Below are 18658 nucleotides of genomic sequence, written 5' to 3' on the forward strand. Positions count from 1 at the left end.
CAGCACCGCCCCCAGGCCGTATTGAGAGGCATCACATGCCAGGACCAGCGGCTTCGATTCATCATAATGAGCAAGGACGCTCTTGCTACTCAGCATTCCTCGCAAGGAGTCAAAAGCCTTCTGCTGCTCCTGCCCCCATCGCCACACATTCTTTTTCTGCAACAGTCTATGTAATGGTTCAGCTACCGAAGCCTTCTGGGGTAAGAACGAATGATAAAAGTTAATAAGTCCCAGGAATGACTGCAACTCCGTCTTGTTCTGTGGTCGTGGTGCCTCGATGATGGCCTTAACCTTAGCATCTGTGGGGTGGATGCCTGATGCATCAATTTTAAACCCCAAGAATTCCACAGTTGGCACCCCAAAACTGCATTTTCCCTTTTTTAGTTGCAACCCCGCCTCCTTGAACTTGAGCAACACTGCACGGACACGCGCAACCAGTTCCTGTGGGTCTTTTCCAGCAATCAAAACGTCATCAAAAAATGGCAAGACCCCCGGCAGACCTCTTATTTTTTTTTAATAAATATTTATTGAAGGTTTTTTTTATAAATTACAATACAAATAAAGAAACAAGATAACACATATCATGACATATTTTCTTAACTTCTTTGGACTCCCTCGCATCTCCCGCTCCTGCGTTCCTAATTTATAAATATCTAACCAGCAATTTATCACCTTATTTCCATTCTTATTATCTAATTTTCCAATGTTGTGTCTCAAATTTTTGATATCATTTATTCAAACCTTAAAAGTTTAAATTTAGCCTAATAATTTGTCTTTTCTTAAATTTGACTTATCTTCGTATATCACTTCACCTAACTTAATGGTGCCAAGTTATTTATAATCTAGCATCCTTCTTAACATTCATACAATTTACAATGTTTCTGTAGGTAGGTCTTGAATTTCTTCCAATCTTCTTCTACCCCCGGCAGACCTCTTAACAGGCGTTCCATGAGCCCTTGAAAAATCCCTGGGGCCACACAAACTCCAAATTGTAATCTGTTAACTTTGAACGCCCCTTTATGTGTGACAATAGTCTGTGCTTCCGCTGATTGTGGGGTTACTGGCAGCTGTTGGTAAGCTTGTGCCAGGTCAAGTTTGGCGAACACCTTACCCCCAGCCAGTATAGCCAACAGATGTGATACGACTGGAATGGGGTATGAGTTTCCCCTGAGCGCCTTATTGATAGTACATTTGTAATCAGCACAGATCCTGACTTCCCCATTTGCTTTAAGGGGCGTGATGATTGGAGTCTCCCACTTAGCGGAGTCCACGGGTGAGAGAACCCCCTGCTTGACCAATTTATCCAGCTCTGCTTCGATCTTGGGTTGCAGTGCAAATGGCACTCGCCTTGGTTTGAGTCGGATTGGGGCCACCCCAGGGTCCAATTCGAAGTCAACTGGGGGCCCTTTGGGAAAACCCAGTTTTCCATTAAAGAGACCAGCAAATTCTTTGCATAATGCCTCGCTCATCTCAGGGCAGGTTTGGATTGAATTAAGCCCTGGCGGGGAACCAGTCAGTGCCCAGGAGACTGGGGCGACTGCCCTTCGCAATCACCAGTTTGAGTACCGCCTGTTTGTCCCGGAACTGTACTCTCACGGCACACATTCCCATGACATGGATGCGGCCCGCTGAGTATGACTGCAAAGTTGCCGGGAAGGGCTCCAGAGGGGGCAACTTACCCCTGGGGAAGAATGTCCTCGCGGTCTGGTCCAACACGATAGTGAATCCAGATCCGGAGTCCACCTCCATGTCGCACAGCTGACCCTCAATCTTCACCTTGACGTGTGCCTTGCCTTGCGCTGGAAACTGCACGACCCTCCCGTTGATCTCCGTTACGTAGTGGCAGTCCTTTAGAACATGGTTTGCTGTGGGCGATCTGCGATGCTCCAGTCTAGGTGCTCCTGTCGCTCCCAACGCCGCCGATCTACAGACCCTGGCGATGTGACCTGTCTTTCCGCACGTCCGGCACATAGCATCCCGGAAACGACAACTCTTCCGCTCATGGTTTCCGCCACAACCAAGGCACCTGCCTCGGTGATCTTTGTGAACTGTGCAGGCCTGACGCACTGACTCGACCCCACGGACTGGGCTCTGGCTCGGAGTAGCCTCTAGCTCGTCCATGGCATGCGCAACTTCTATCTGTGGCTTAGGGACCCTGCGACTGGCATCAAGCTCCTCTCTTTCATAATTCTCCGTGGCGGTGGCCTCCTTCAAGGCTGAAGCAAGGGTAACCTCTTCTTTAGCCACAATGCATCTTCTGGCTTTCTTGCTGCTCAGACCACCGACAAACCGATCCAGAAGAGTCTCTTCCAGGTCTTGGAAGTCGCAGTGCTGAGCGAGCTTCCGCAGTTCAGCTAGAAATGCAGATACAGACTCCCCAGCATGCTGCTGCCTCTTATGAAACTCCATCCGCCGGGCCATCTTGGTCTCAGTAGGCGCTAAATGGCTTGTTAGGCAGGCAAGAATATCTTTGAGAGATGTCTCACTTAGCTTCGCTGGGGCAAGGAATGCCTTGGCCAGCTTGAAGGTCTCAGGCGCACAGTAGCTCAGGAATGTGGCCCTTCTTTTGCTGGCATCGGTGATCCCTTGAGCCACTGCGAAGAACTCGAAGCGTTCGACGTAGTCTTCCCACGTGTGGGGCTCTGATGGCTGGAAGGGCTCCAATACCCTTGGACTCTCCATTGTCCTGTGGGCAGGGTCGTCTTCTCAGCTGGCCAGTGAGTCTTGTTCTTAGCTACAATCCGGACTCTGAGGCAGGGCTGCGTTTAACTGCTCCTCAGCATTCCGGATCCCATCCTCGTCGCCAGTTGTTGTGACGTGGGGTTTGTGATTTCAGCTCTCTTGACATAATATGCTGGAGACAGCTCTCTAGTAACACTTCTTTATTAAAGCAACAAGACTGAGACTTGAGGAGGGGAGAGCTACATTTATAGGGACAGGGAACTAGCTAGAAAGGATACATTTTGGAGGGAACAATATCAGGCAATCACAGTCCTGCCTTTTGGAGGAAACCAGTAAGACAGAGGATCCAAATACAGCAGCTTAAATGAACCAATAGTAGCTGTACCCTCTGGAACCAAAAGGCAGTTACTTTACCCTAATGCAATTACAGACAATAATAATACAGATATAAAATCCTTTGACTCAATACACAACACGAACAGGATCCGTTCCGGAGCCCCGTTCACATCCCAAATGGAACATTAAGACACGACGGCGGGTCTGCGCGTGTCGTGTTTCGCCGCTTCTGTGCATGCGCGTAATGTCATTTTGAGTGTAACGCACTCCGTTACTTCCGAGTTGCCGCGGAGCGCAACTCGAACGCACTCAACCCAAAGCACATTCAACTCAAGGTATGACTGTAAATAAATGAAAATTCTTAACTAACTGACCTAACGAGAACCTACGCAAGCAACGCTGACACAAAACCCCACATATATTAAGTAAAATAGAAATATCGCCCACTCATCTCCCCCCCCCCTTTTCTTCCTAATGTCTCAACAAATGAAACTGATCTGTTAAAAAATGTTACGGGGGGGGGGGGGGGAGACACTGCACATACTTTTGTAAACCAAGAAAATCTTTAATAAAAATACTTTTTAAAAAAGAACTCATTGAATCTGCTTTTCATGTCAGAGACCAATTTCCTTGACCAAATCTGCAATTTCCAATAAAGTATTCACCATAGCTGTCAACTTTTCCCTTTTCTTGCGAGGAATCCTATTTGGAAGAAGGGAATTTCCCTTAAAAAAAGGGAAACGTTGACAGCTATGGTATTCACCCTCACACTGATGTCTGCTAGCTGCTCATCCATGGGGGTCATTAGTTCTTTCAAAGTTTCTCAGACAATGATCTTTGTGGATAACAGCTGAGAGGTGAATTCATCCCAGAGGTTGGGTGTAGTCAGGATTTATTATTTTGGGGGGCAGGCTTTTGTTGAGGGCAGAACCAAGTTATCCGCAATGCAATGGGTCAGTTAGTTAGGTCAGTTAGTTTTTTTTTAAAAAAATGTATCTTTATTAAAGATTTTCTTGGGGGGGGGAGGTGAGTGGGGGTGGGGTGGGGTGGCGATTCGTTACAGGCTTCAGGGAGCTGAAAACAGAGTGAGATGCCTAAATCTTCGCTTGCATCTTAATTATGGTCCATAGCTTTATGCATTCACTTTAAGTCGTCAGCCTCCAATATAAGGTCCAATATAAAAGTTCTAAACTGCTCAATAATAAAAGAGGTCAAATCATCAAGTTCCACAGGATCACTTCAAATAGATATTAGTTTGTAAAACAGGAAAATGTTACTGAGACTAATTATTTTATACCAAATTGGTTGATTAAGAAAGACTCATCATCACCCATACAGGGCTGATACACAAAATTAGTGCTTTCTGGAGTCTGAGCATCCACTTCAGACCCAACCTGACCAGATCCACCCAGGGTCCTACTGGAGCTTGGTTCATTTACTCTTAGCACTCCTTTATCTGAAAACCTCCTGCTCCTTTAAATGAACCTGTCCCTCCTTCCTACACCTGGAACTCCCTCCCAGAATACTGTATCTGCATGACACCTTCCTCTTTTCTTCCTTAGGGCTTTTCCCCAGCATATAATGAAAGCAAATCCTTTGTTCAAGTGTTACGCAAGAGTGAGAGAGAAGCTTTTCTCTATCCACTTTCTCTATGCCATGCATAATTTTACAAACTTCTATCCTTTTGCCTCTTACTCGCTTCCTCCCCCCAAACTAATTATTTCTAAATCAGCATCCAACACCAACATCTATTAACACTTTGAACCAGCAATTGTGCAAGTTTTGGATATGTGGCCAAAATCTATCTAATCTTGTTCTTTAAAAAATGCAATGCAAGGGAACTAATAATACGTGAACCTACAAATCACCAGTGACGTTGTGACAAATTCCCAGGGTCAGGCCAACCCAGGAAATGTTAAGTGCCCCCTCTTTGCCCTCTGCCTAGTCTGCAAAAAGACATTCTTCCCTGCATCCAAATAAAGCCAAGAATGTGTTTCTCCCATTCGAGTTGCTTGCAGAAAATGGAGAAAGCTAGAAGAAGGAAAGGCCTTCTCAGTGGCAGCCAGTGCAAGAATTCCTCTCAGATAAAAACCATGCTGGAAGCTGCACAAATCATTTCCCCAAAAGCAGAGGGGTTATAGTATGGTGCTAAATGAAAAATAGTGTTCCCATAAAAGCTTGCTTGGTTTGAAGTGTAAATCATTAAAGTTTTTTTATCTTGGCTTTAAAGAAAATATTTATTTTAATTAAATAAACTGGCAGGAAATGTTATTTGTGAGGGCATCTTTGGAACAGGAATGACAGAGAGCATGGCCTTCTAGAATCCATCATCTCATTGCTGGTGGGAGCGAGGGAGTCTCCAAACTCTGTGATAACTTATTCGCTATTAAAGAGACAGCCGCTTGGGCTTGCTGTTCTTTTGAAAAGTCCAGAAGGCTCAGGCACAAATTCCTGAGGGGCAGGCCAGGACCTTAGCTATGCCCCCCCTCCGAAAGAAGGCATGCAAGGCGCCATCCAACTGTCTTATGGACACCATTCCGGATTTGTGTAGGGATTAGTCCTTAGCCTTTTCTTCTCCTGACCCTCAAGGCAGGGGAGGTTTAGGATCAGAGTTTTCTTCTCCTAGATGGGCTCTCTTTCCAGGTTGACAAGTCCCATCAGCCCCTCACTTCCCGCTACAGCACATGCAGAAACTGCCTTCTTGGCCACTGGACCCACTATTAGTCTCGTCCACTCAGTCCACCCGGAACCAGTCTTCACATGCATGAGAAGCCCCTAACTTGCAGATGGTTCGATTTACATAAGTATAAGTCCTTCAAATTGGGTCTGGAAAACAAGTGGCAACCAGTGAAGTTTTTTTTTACAATGGATATGCTTGGTCTGCCACTCCCATAAGCACTCTGGGCTGCTGAATTTTGCAGTAGCTGCAATTTCTGGACCATAGCTGTCAACTTACAGATTTGAAAATAAGGGACCAGCAGCCTTGAAAATAAGGGACCAGCAGCCAAAATAAGGGGCCTGCAGCCTCACCTGTTCCAGGCACTCCAGTCTTCCTGTCCTCCTGCAGACTGGTCAAACTCATGCTGGTAGCTTCGAGAACACTGTCCAACCAACTTTGTAACCAGAGGTTCAACTGAATAGAATCTGAATCACATGCACCACAAGGCCTATGCAGCCTCAACTAAAGATGGCTCCCCAGCCTGGCTTTGCACTGCAAAGTTTGCAGCAGCACGTGCAACAAAATGGCATCCAGCATTCAAAAAACCCCTCAGCTTGCATTAACTAGCCACACACAAGGCATTCAAGCTCCACCCCCAGTCGTTCTTAGACTTCTTACTGGGTGAGCAACACAGCCAAGCAACACAGTTGGAGCCTCCCTCCTCCCTGGCCGGCAGGGAGGGAGGGAGGGAGGGAGAGGAGCTGCTTCCTTTGAAATGTAAGGGACATCATTTAAGGGACATTTAAGGGACATCCATCAATAAGGGACAGCAGCGGGACATGGTGCTGGAATAAGGGACTGTCCCTTCAAATAAGGGACACTTGACAGCTATGTTCTGGACTGTCTTCTAAGGCAGGCCCAAGTAGATTGGATTTCAGTAGACTAACTTGAAGGTTTTCTACCCAGGAAAGCCAACAAGGTCATCTAGGCCTCAAGTAACAATGATAGTTGTTCCTTCCAAATTATTTTCTCATCCATTCTGTTACATATGGGGGAGGGGTGGGGGTGTTTAGTATTCCATTTTGTGCAAAGCAAAGCTTGGAATAAATTTACAAATTTGCCATCCACTAGAAATCTGTGCTTCTTACTTCTGAAATTTTGGAAATAACATTAATGACTAAATGGACCTATAAAACAAGATCACAAAGCGGTACAGTGCAACCTCAGCTTAAGAACTGTTTATGAACTATTCAGTATAAGAACTCTGCAAAACCAGAAGTAGTGTTCCGGTTAACGAACTTTACCTTGGTCTAAGAACGGAAGCTGAACGGTGGAAGGGTACCGGTGGCGGGAGGCCTCATTAGGGAAAGTGTGTCTCGGTTTAAGAATGGCTTTGGTTTAAGAACGGACTTTGGGAACGGATTAAGTTCATAACTGAGGTACCAATGCATTTGGCAGGACAGATTTATCAAGAGATGGGCAGCCTTCATTCAGTTTTGCAATGGGAAAGTTATGGATAATATTTCTCCATATACTTAGAACAGCCTTGCAATAAACTGTGGTGACCACTCTAGATTTTTCAACGGAAGCAGCGAAAGAGAGGAAGTGATTCATGTTTCTAGGAATCATCTGAAGGGAACAGAAACACATCCTGACCCACATCAAGAGAACTTTGCACCCTTGGAGGAAATGCCCACCTCCGCTTTTCCAGGGAGACCTAGAAGTTGCCTTCAGGAGAGGAAGAGACTCGCACTTTTGTTTCCTCTCTCACTGCTTCTTCTGTGGAATGTCCAGCATCTCCAATAAGTCTCATCTAGAAAACGGCCTTTGCTAAGCCAAATTGAATGTAATTTGGTGCAGGAAAGAGGAAACCTGGTAGGATGGGGGGAGGTCAGGGTAACCTCTGCAGTGGCCCTATGGGAACTAGGGTTCTTTTGTTTTCACTCCTGTGGATTAATGGGGTGGGGGCAGAGAAAAAACTAATCAGCAGTTAAATGTGCAGTGGCCTTAAGATTGCAAGTGGTCAAATGACTGTAACATATTTTTTAAACAAAAATAAAAAATGAGCTGCAGTATACCTGGAAAGCCACAGGGTCTGCAACCCTGGCACAGAGCCTTTGTGAATAAATTTGGGTGAAACTGCAGAGATTTGGAGGTGAGGCCAGTAGGCACAATCCAGACCTCACTTTCCCATGTGATCAGTTGCCTTGGATCTGCCTAAAATTTGCCAGTTTACTTATGTGATTGCACTACCTATTTATGCCCTCTTGTTCGCTTTGACCTGAGAAACTGGTACTGAATTACTGCTGTGTGGAGCTTCCCCTGCACTTGATCTGGAAGCTGAAGTTAGTGCAGCATGCTGCAGCACAGTTGCTGACAAGAGGAAGATGGTCTGTGCTGGTTGCCAATCTGCTGCTGGGCCAAGTTCAAGCTGTTGCCCTTAACAGCTTGAACTTGTAGTATACAGTACAATGCCCTTTACAACTGGAGGCGAGTTTATCTGCCAGATTGCCTTACCCCATTAACACACACTTGATCTGCAGCACTGGATCCTGTTACAGGTGCCACATCATACCGTTTGTAAGAACTCAAGCATTTCGTATGGCAGTACCTATCCTATGGAACTCCCTGCCTGTTTATATCACCTTCGCTGTACTCTTTTTAAAGCTCCTGTTAAAAACATTTTTGTTCAGGCAAACCTATCAATGTGCTTTGATCTGTTTATAGCTTATCCGTAAGTTTAATTATTCTTTGAAAAGTTTTGAATAGCTGTTTTTAACAGATTTTCTTAATATGTTTATTGTTTTGTTCTCTTTGTAAACCACTTTGAAGCTTGTTTCTTTTTTAAATGTCAGGGGGTATATAAATCTTTCAAGTGGCACCCCCTGCTAAAAAAAGATAATAGAATGCTGGACATTTGGACTGGGAGAATATTGGTAATTTCAGTCCCCATCACCCCAGCCACTGTCAATCTATTGCTCTCAATATGCTTTGGACAACTCCCTTCAGCTCTACCCAGTATAGTCATATGAAGCTAAGGCTTGGCAAAGGCTGATCTAGACAATAAAACCCAAGCATGTGTGCATACTAAGGAGGGATTGCAAATGAAAGTTGCTGACCCGGAGTGATGCTTAGACATGCTGAGTGCCTTGCTGAGTGCAACAGGCGTTGAGCGCTTCCGCTGTCCAAGAGGCTTCATTTTCTGTAAGGAAAAAAAGAAAAGGCAGATTAGGTAAGTATGCCCCCAATTCACTAGTTTCCACATGCTTAAAGCTGAACTATGCTGGCAGCAAAAAGGATGTTAAACTATGGAATTCACTGCCACAGGAGGAAGTGGTTGCTACCAACTTGAAGGTCTTTAAAAAGATTGGGCATAGTCGTGGAAGATAAAGACTGCCAATGGCTGCTAGCCACCATGTCATGCTCTGCCTCCAGGGTTGGAGGCAGTAATGCTTCTGAATAAGTTGCAGGGAACCATGGGGTGGGGGTGGGGGAGTGCTCTTATGTTCAGGTCCTGCTTGTAGTTTGGGGCACCTGGATGAACAGGATGCTGGATTAGATGAGCCATTGGCCTGATGCAGCAGGGCTCTTCTTATGTTCAAATTTCCCATATGGAGAGGCCTGATCCATCTCTAGTCATGTGCAACAACTTTGCCCTGCCCCAAGTCAACTTGATCCAGACAGTTTGTGGAGCTTAAATAAGGACTTCCATATAGACGTGTGGTGACACTTATCTAGAGATGCCTTGGTGTCTGAAGCATCCTATTTCTGCAAACGTATGTGTATGCGCAGAAAAGCATCCACAGCCACATAGAACGTTCTCTTCTTCTGCTTGCTTCTCAAAGGCTCAAGGGCTCATCCATACCTTTGCTCGACCCATATTTTGACCCTATCATGCACTGATTAATTCCCCTATTACAAGATCTTTTCTTGATGTTCTGTGGCTGTGCTTTGCAAATAATCAAATTTTAGCCACTGAATTGGGTCTTATTAGAAGCGCAGACAACCTGAGGGATTTTGCCTAGCTTAAATTCGGTGGCTAAGATTGGATTTTTGCAAGGCGCAGCTGCAGAACAAGAAGAAAAAGCTTACAGTCCCAGGGGAATTAATCAATATGCAAAAAAATCAAAATACAATTCAAGCAACAGTTGTGGCTGTGCCATAGATAGGGTGTTTATATCATGTCATTTATACCTTTGGGGAAAATAAATAGCACAGCTTTTCTCCTGTTGCAAAGAGCAAGTGTGGCAGAACTAATTCAAATTTTGAACATTATGGGGTAAATGGTTAAAGCCTTCTCTCTGCAAACGGTGGTCTAAATCTCCCTCCCTCATTAATTTTCAAAAACAAACAAAGAATAATTATCATGTAACAGTTAACAGTGTGAATAATGCCATGTGCAATTTGGTCTTTAGAAAAAAAAAAGTCTTTCCCCCATTGAGTCTGGAAATGAACTGGAATGGTGGTTGGTCCAGAGAGTTTCAGGACCTTGGGCCCAGCCACCCCTACCCTTGTGCCACCACCCCCACCACCTGACATTTCGGAATACAGTGGTGCCTCGCAAGACGAAAAGAATCCGTTCCACGAGTCTCTTCGTCTTGCGGTTTTTTCGTCTTGCGAAGCAAGCCCATTTGCGGCTTAGCGGATTAGCGCTATTAGCGGCTTAGCGGGCTTAGCGGATCAGCTGTTAAGCGGCTTAGCTGCTTAGCGGATCAGCTGATAAGCGGCTTAGCGGATCAGCTGTGAAGCGGCTTAGCGGATCAGTTGTTAAGCGGCTTAGCGGCTTGGGAAAAAGGGGGGGAAAGGAAAAAAAACCCGCAGGAACTCGCAATACATTTTCATCTTGCGAAGCAAGCCCATAGGAAATTTGTTTTGCGAAGCACCTCCAAAACGGAAAACCCTTTCGTCTAGCGGGTTTTCCGTCTTGCGAGGCATTCGTCTTGCGGGGCACCACTGTAGAACTCTTTTCAGCACACATGTAAGTTACAGGGAAGATGTTCCTGCCCCACAATCATTATGGGTGAGAGTTTCCATGACCTATGCACATTATTTCAAGTCTGGTTGAATCACAGATGCACATAAGGACATCGTGACATGGGCAGTTAATTTCAGATGCTTTCCTAATAATCCAAGACATTAAAAACCTACCTTTTCCAGAGTCAAGTTTATCTGGCAGAAGGATCAACTGCTGGGTATAGGGAATTGACTCATGCTCCCTAGGGCTGATGGGAGCTGTGGTCCAAAATATTAGGAGTTGGGGGGTGTCAGTGTTACGCAAATTCTAAGGTGAACACAAAGCAGACGCATAATCCACAGAAAAGCAATCCTTCACGCTTCAGAAATTAGAAAATATTCTTTAAAAATGAGGGGGGGAGCAGGGGCATAGGAAGGGGGGGCGGGCCACCCTAGGTGCCATCATAGAGGGGGGTAACAAATTATCAAGGAACAATTACTGCCCTACTAGGGTGGTTCATAAAAAACTTTTTTTTGAAAATGCCTGTTCCAAAGGTCTTATCTTACTACACTAGGGATTATATAGCTATATATGAAATTTCATGCATATCAGTTAATATCTTGACCCTCCTCCACGAAAATAGCTGTTTACTTGGCTGTTTTCCTATGTCCTGAAGGCTGAAATTTCAATTCAGTGGAGCAGGGTCAAGATATTAACTCATATGCATGAAATTTCAGATACAGTGGTGCCCCGCAAGACGAACGCCTCGCAAGACGAAAAACCCGCTAGACGAAAGGGTTTTTCTGTTTTGGAGGCGCTTCGCAAAACGAATTTCCCTATGGGGTTGCTTCACAAGACGAAAAAATCTTGCGTCCCCCAGCGGTTTTTTTTTGCTTTTTTTGCCCTTTTCCTAAGCCGCTAAGCCGCTTATCAGCTGTTCCGCTGATAAGCCGCTTAACAGCTGATCGCTGGAAGCCGCTTGACAGCTCTAGCACTAATCCGCTAAGCTGTCAATGGGCTTGCTTCGCAAGACGAAAAAACCGCTAGACGAAGAGAATCGCGGAACGGATTAATTTCGTCTAGCGAGGCACCACTGTATAGCTATATAACCCCTAGCTTAGTAAGATAAGACCTTTGGGGCAGGCATTTTCAAAAAAGTTTTTTATGAACCGCCCTACTGCCCTATCCTCCGCTAGGCTTTCCGGGTCCTGGAAAACCAGCCTATGTGAAGAAAATGAGACTAGGCCAAATAGATTAGGCCTTGCCTTGCCTTCGCCCCCCCTACCTGCAGCTGATTGGCCAGCTGGGTTGGAGGCGGGGCAAAGGCAAGGCAAGGCCAATTCTACTTGGCCTAGTCTCATTTTCTTCACATAGGCTGACTTTCTGGGCTGCTGGGGAAGCCTGACAAGGCCGCTGCCTGCCCTGCACACCCCCTTTGGGCCCCAATCCCCATCTGAAAAGCCTCTGCTACCCCCAAAAGTGGAGCGCACGGGACAATGGCAGCACTGCCGCCTCGTTTTGCCTGCACGTGGTGCTGGAACGAGCAGCTCAGCGCCGCCCTGGGCACTCGGCAGGCCAGCCTCCCCTTTTCCTCACCCTCCCCTGGATGAAGGTAGGATCCCCACCCACTCAGCCACATACCCCAGTCTTACCTACATGAAGCTAACACCCCCCAAAAGCAGTTGTGTAATTAAAAGAAGATGGGGAAAATCAGCAAAAGCAATTCTGTGCCTAACTGAACAATTCCTTTAAATAGGGTCTATTAATGAAGTTCACACTTTGGACAACTTGTCTGATGCTTTTGCAGAAAAATATTCCTAGACACAAGATTTTTATTTTTTATTTTTAAAGCCCTTTCATTCTGCCATCTCGAGGCTAAGTACAGCAAACTGTACATTCCCACCCCTCTCCCCAAGGCTGGATTATTTATTTCTGTGTGCTTGTGTACCTGTGTCTTCCTTGTATTTATTAGGGACTATTCTCTTGCCTTTCCTTTGATATCTATGCTACTGATTACTTCTGCCGTTTTAATTTTAGAGAAAGTGTTTAATTTAAAAAGGATCTGTACTATAGAATAACAGTGGTAACAATACATTGAAGACAAGCAAATATTTTGAGGAGGGTGGTCCCAGAGCCCTAGTGCCACCATCCCAAAGAGGATAAAATGGGCGGACTTTGGTACTCTTTTGTCCTCCCGTCCCCCAATGTCTTTCTCTATCTGAGCTGGCTCCCAGCCTGTTACGTTACTTGCGGGAAACCCGTGTAGGGTTCCTCTCTGTATAAAGTCTTCAAGCTGTTCCTGTGCATGCCTGACAAATCTGCTACATTGTCAAAATTTATCTTTTCCCCCACCTCCAGTCTCTGTTGTTGTGTGTCTTGGCTGAGGGGAAAAACAGAGATGCATGGCCATTTGTCAGGGATGGCCTAGTTGAGATTCCTGCATTGTCCCAGGGGTTTCACTAGATGACCCTCAGGGGTCCCTTCCAACTCTACAATTCTCTGGTGCGGCTTGTGCCGAGTTTTAGGTACAAGTTGGATGCAAGGGGTGCTTAGGATTGCAGCCCATCTTATGCACTGTCAGCTCGGGAATAAGTCCCACTGATCATGATGAGACTAGATTGCTGCTGTGCAGTCCTGTTTTTTAAGTAAATGTTTTCCTTTTCAGATAATACAGAGCATGGTGAAATCTCGATAAATAAAAGCTCCCCTTAAGTAGTTTCAAGCACTACTACAGGTTCCACATAAATACCTGTACTGCATTGTTTACTGTGACAGCATCTGCACTTTGGAACTCCCCGCCTATTGCAACAAAGCACATGCCTCTGCTCGACTCTTTTCGGGCACCTGCTAAAAGCATTCTTCAGGCAAGCATACTAGATGCTTAGGAAATTGAAGTAATTTTAATCTTAATATTTTAGCTCTTGTATGTTTTAAAGGAGGATTGTTAATTTTTCTTGATTTTACTGCTGTGGTGGTTTTTTGTTTTGGTAAACCACTTTGCAGGTTTTTAAAAATAAATTTTATTAAATAAATAAACAATAAATATAAATAAAATAACACAAGCCAAAACACAATCCATCCTGTAGATTTAAGTATCTGTCCATAGTCGCCTACTTGTTATCAGAGGCCCAGAATCCACATTCCTTTGTAAGAAAATAAGAAATAATGTTAAACCATTTTTTGCAGGCCAAAAAAATAATAATATTCAAATGGGGGGGGGGTGACAAGAAATTTTCCACACCGAGTACCACCTGACCTTCCTACGCCTCTGGGGGAGGACACTTCATTTGAGTTCACAGAGCGATTTTCTCTGAAGCAGAAAAGGAGTATCTTGGAAAAACCTTTCACAATATCCTTCAAAAACCTGCAAATCCTGTAAATAGATAGATTTCTCACATTAATGGGCTACCCACTCCGCAAAAACCTAGCTGGCAAGTATCTGCTAAAAGCAGAGCAGGCCTGTGAAAAGAGCATCTTCTGTGTATGAATAAAGGCAGGTTCGTGGCAACGGATTCAAGAACCAAGGTATTTGCCATTTCAAAATAATGGGCCAGACTGGCCAGGAAAAGGCAATCATCAAGCATTATCAGGTATCTTGACAGTCAGAAGACAAGTCATACTCTCAAATTTCTGTTGTAGATTACCTCTTTCTGTGATGCTTGTTTGATGCTTACAAGTGGTGGGGTTGGACAATTTCTAAAGTCTTTAAAAGTTGTTAAACATTTTTGTTCCGGTTCCTCACCTCCTTGGAAGGGGGAGGGGGAACTCTGCTGCAACAGAAAATGAAGATCTGCCTTACTTTCTTCAACTTGTTCCTGCCCTCACTCATTCTTCTTTGATTGATACCGAACTTAGGAGATACAGGGTCCCTTAAAGGGGGAGTTGGTCTGTAAAAGCCAAACCCCAAATTTTTTTATACCATCAGCTTGGCAAAAGCTGTTCTAGTCTATTCAGGTAATGTATAACAGAGGTCCTAATTTGAAGGTCTTATTCCACCTCTGGCCTGGTCTTTTGGGTCCTGTTTTCAGCTTACAAAAGAAAAAGAAAAGAAAACTAAATGGTTAACTGTCAGGAATTCAGAACAATGTTCTTCTGCCTTCAGTAGCATGAAAACCCACAGAATAAACTTTAAATGCGGGGGGGGGGGGGAGCGGGAGAACAATCCAAGAGCTGGAAGAAAAACAAACAAATGGGATGCTGGAGCCTTGCCAAAAGGTAGATCAAGCCAGACAAATCTGATTTCTTTATTTAATGAAAAAAGGATCAGTGTGAACTTTAGCAAGCAGTTTATTTATTAACGGGTCATTTATCCCATCATCCTTTTGAGAACCAGACTGTGGCATATGATTGTGATTCCCACTGCAATCTTATGATTACTTTAGAGCAAAAGCATGCCCTTCGTCCGAGGATCACAGGGCAGTTTACAATATAAAAATACAAAAATACATACCACAATAACAAAAAATACCCCCCATCCCACCACACACAGATAGCTTAAAAGGACATTGATTGTTTAATTAGCCAAAGGCCTAGTTATAGAGGAAAGCTTTTGCCTGGCACCTAAATATATGCAATGAAGGCACCAGGCAAGCGGCCTTGGGGAGAGCACTCCACAAATGGGGAGCCACCACAGAAAAGGTCTGTTCTTGTGTTGCCTCAGATGATTATCACAGGGTCTGAGTTGGTTCATATGGGGACAGGCGATCCTCTCAATGGTGGATCATAGAAAGGAGTTTCTCAGCATATGCATTTGATAACAACCAAACATGGATCCTGTTTTAAAAGCACTACAAGCTATGTGAGGAAAACTCTTCTGACTCCTTTCATGCCCTTCCCATGAAATACAGCTCTCTGCAAAATAATAATAATAATAATAAATCCTCTTGTTTTGCATGACGACATTCCACCAGGAGCAGGAGGATTATAGTACAGGCGAAACAAGCCAACTCTGTTCTAGCTCAGGCCATTCAGTGAGGCAAGAACTACAAAAGATTAAGACCAGGTCAGGGCCACAGGACTACTTTTTTAAAAGAGTTCCCAGGAAATAGGATTGGATGCTACTAGACCATAAGCATGTAAATAGCATATTCTCACTCCAGCAGTCTTCCCAGAGAAAATATGTATAGCATTCTACCATCTGCCACTCTACAGACTGTTACACAACACCTAAAGACTGGTGTGATTTATTTATACACATATAGGTATAGGTAAAGGACCCCTGGATGGTTAAGTCCAGTCAAAGGCGACTATGGGGTTGCGGTGCTTTCATCTCGCTTTCAGGCCGAGGGAGCTGGTGTTTGGCCACAGACAGCTTTCTGGGTCATGTGGCCAGCATGATTAAATTGCTTCTAGTGTAACAGAACACTGACAGAAACCAGAGTGCACAGAAATGCTGTTTACCTTCCCGCCACAGCGGTACCTATTTATCTACTTGCACTGGCATGCTTTCAAACAGCTAGGTTGGCAGGAGCTGGGACAGAGCAACGGGAGCTCACTCCGTTATGCAGATTTGAACCGCCGACCTTCTGATCATCAAGCCCAAGAGGCTCAGTGGTTTGGCCGCACCTCCACCCACATCCTTTTACACACATATACAACCTGAGCCTAACATGGAGGGGCTCAGAGCATTAACATCCCAACAGATCTGGCTTCTCCATTGGTTGCAGCTTTGGATTCAGCACAGAGTAAGCAGGTCTGTGTGTCTCTGGCTCCCAGCTCATCTCTCACACACCACACTGGCTCTTGTTCTACTTAACAGCTAGGTGAAGGAGTGGAGGAAAGGCCCATCCATTAGCATGGAGGGCCGCATCACCAGGTTGCAGCTCTTGCAATCCAGCTCATTTTTGGGGTTGTTGATTAGGACACTTAAGTGGCCAGCAAAGGTCATGGTCTTAAAAAGAAAACAGTCTGACTTACTGCAGCAACCTCATCTGTTAAATTATAACCCATACTAGGTATAGGACCTAGAGAATTGGAAGGGACTGACCCCCTCACCCACAAACTCATAACATCACAGATGTTTTCCCATTTCATAATAATTTCTGATGAAAAGTGGTATATAAATACTGAAATTAATAACATAACACAATGGACTCATGAAGTGCATTTCCAAATTTAGTTTTGTTGTTTATTTAAAAATCCAATCAATATTAAGTCACAACAAACAGTAAAAACTATTAAGTGCCAAAATATGTAGCAGGAAAAAAACTAAAAGTGGGTTAATCTTTAATGAAATCTGGAGGAGGCGGCCACCATTCAAAGAGCAGAGAGACTCCCATGCAGTCAATGGGAGTTCAGGACACAGCAAAGGTTTGTTCTTTTGATTTCAGTGGGAAACCAGGCATTTCTTCTGTGACAAACTCCCTCAGTGAGTTTAGCTGTGACTCCTACATTGTAGGGGGTTGGACTAGATGACCCTTGGGGTCCCTTCCAATTCTACAATTCTATTATTCTAAGATGGAAGCTGGGCAACATGACCCAATCTGATGTTTTTTAACCTTGGTTACTCCCTCCCTCTGATACCTGAGAATTCAAGGATTATCTATATGACATACGCAGATCAACAGCAAGGACTCCTGATATCTTATTCCCTGAACTAGGTACAAATTAAAGCTGAAGGAGAATGGAAAAAAAAGTTTTTTTTATAAACAAACACGCAACAAGGGATAAAGCTTGAAGGTTTCACTATTAAAGGAACAGTATTAATTTTCTGCCAGGTAGTGTTTCAGGTTTAAACAAGAACTGCCTATTTCTTCCTTTTTCCATCCTCACTACCTTTCTCCTCCCTCCCTAATTGGCTAAGGGTCTCCAGTAGGATGTCCCAATGGTCTGCAATCTCCTCCATATGGTTCTGACCTGCACTGGGTACTGCACCCAAGAACTGGAAGGAACTCCGGACATCATGCAGACTAACGCTCCCAACCCATAATGTTTTCTACCTTCTGGCAGGTTGGGGGTTTTCATGCAAAGTATGCACTTAGGTTCTAGTTATGCATTTCATTTTCTGCCCAGGCTTTGGATTCCTGCTCTAGTGCTTAACTATAAACGATGCCCCAGTGATTGCTGCAGAACAGCACTGGACTCCCATCCTGTCCTCGCCTATTTGGGCTATATTTGCAGAGCATCCATTCTGACTCTTTACTGGCACTGTGGGGAGGTCCTGCCTTATGCCATAAATCATCACCATAATAAATGAGGTCTGAAATACTGCTGCTAGTGTGGAACATGACCTAGAAAGTCTGCTGTCCACCTGGAAAGCATTTGTCTTTGTCTCCTAAAAATGTTCTGTCCCTCTGGCAGGTGACCAGGTCAAGCAAACCTTACAGGTTCTGCAGTGTGCATCAATTCCCCCTCATTTCATCACAACTCCCACCCCTGAACAGGGGCAGGAGTGATTGCTCTGCTCTCCCAGTGCACATTCCTGGGGCTTCTCGCAGAGACCCAGCTCACTCTCCCGCTCGATTTGCTCCGTGGCCATGGCGACAGATCCACATTTACTCAAACACACTTTGAAAGTGCTTGAAAACTTGCAACACGCCACACCGTGTTTGTGCATTACTCATCCTAAAGCTGCCAATTCCTGCCTTGTGTTTCTTGGCAAGGGGGAAACTTGAGAGTCTAATAGTCTCATTCCAAACCCATGTATGGCCTGCTGCTATCAATGTGGCCTGCTGAAATGGGCCAGGATTCTTCCGAGCTGTGATCTTGGCATGGTCTCCTGTGTTATTATCCAGACAATTAACTTAAGACAGAGCACAAGAACACCCCAACACACCTGCCCTGCTCAGTACAGTGAACGCTTTCCTTCTGACATTAAAAGGGACAGAACAGACGTCAAGCAAGAAAACTTGTGCAGAAAGCCTGGACTTCATTAGCACATTCTTGGTTAGTACAGGAACTCTTAGAGAAGAGAGCAATGCTTGATGGCAGAGCAGATCCTGCATATAAAAGGTTCCTGGCCTAGTCAATGGCGACTACAATTTAAAATAGCTTGCAGGAGCATAAACTGGATTGAATCAAAGGTCCAT

At 44.7% G+C, this 18658-nt stretch overlaps 1 protein-coding gene across 11 annotated transcripts in view; it reads right to left on the reverse strand.

The window, feature by feature from the left end:
- LOC310836604 (rho GTPase-activating protein 20-like) overlaps positions 1-18658 on the reverse strand; it is a 94589-nt gene that overhangs the window by 31038 nt on the left and 44893 nt on the right. For 9 of the 11 annotated variants that reach the window (XM_083722081.1, XM_083722086.1, XM_083722092.1 and 6 more), the window contains one exon: positions 8797-8879. In XM_083722081.1, the coding sequence (XP_083578207.1) occupies positions 8797-8879 (83 nt within the window). Of the gene's footprint in view, positions 1-8796; positions 8880-10825; positions 11063-13872; positions 14000-18658 lie in introns of those variants that run through there. The other 2 variants (XM_083722083.1, XM_083722082.1) reach the window with 2 other exon arrangements.

The sequence above is a fragment of the Podarcis gaigeae genome, assembly GCF_964106915.1.
Source record: "Podarcis gaigeae genome assembly, chromosome: Z".
NCBI classification, from domain to species: domain Eukaryota; kingdom Metazoa; phylum Chordata; class Lepidosauria; order Squamata; family Lacertidae; genus Podarcis; species Podarcis gaigeae.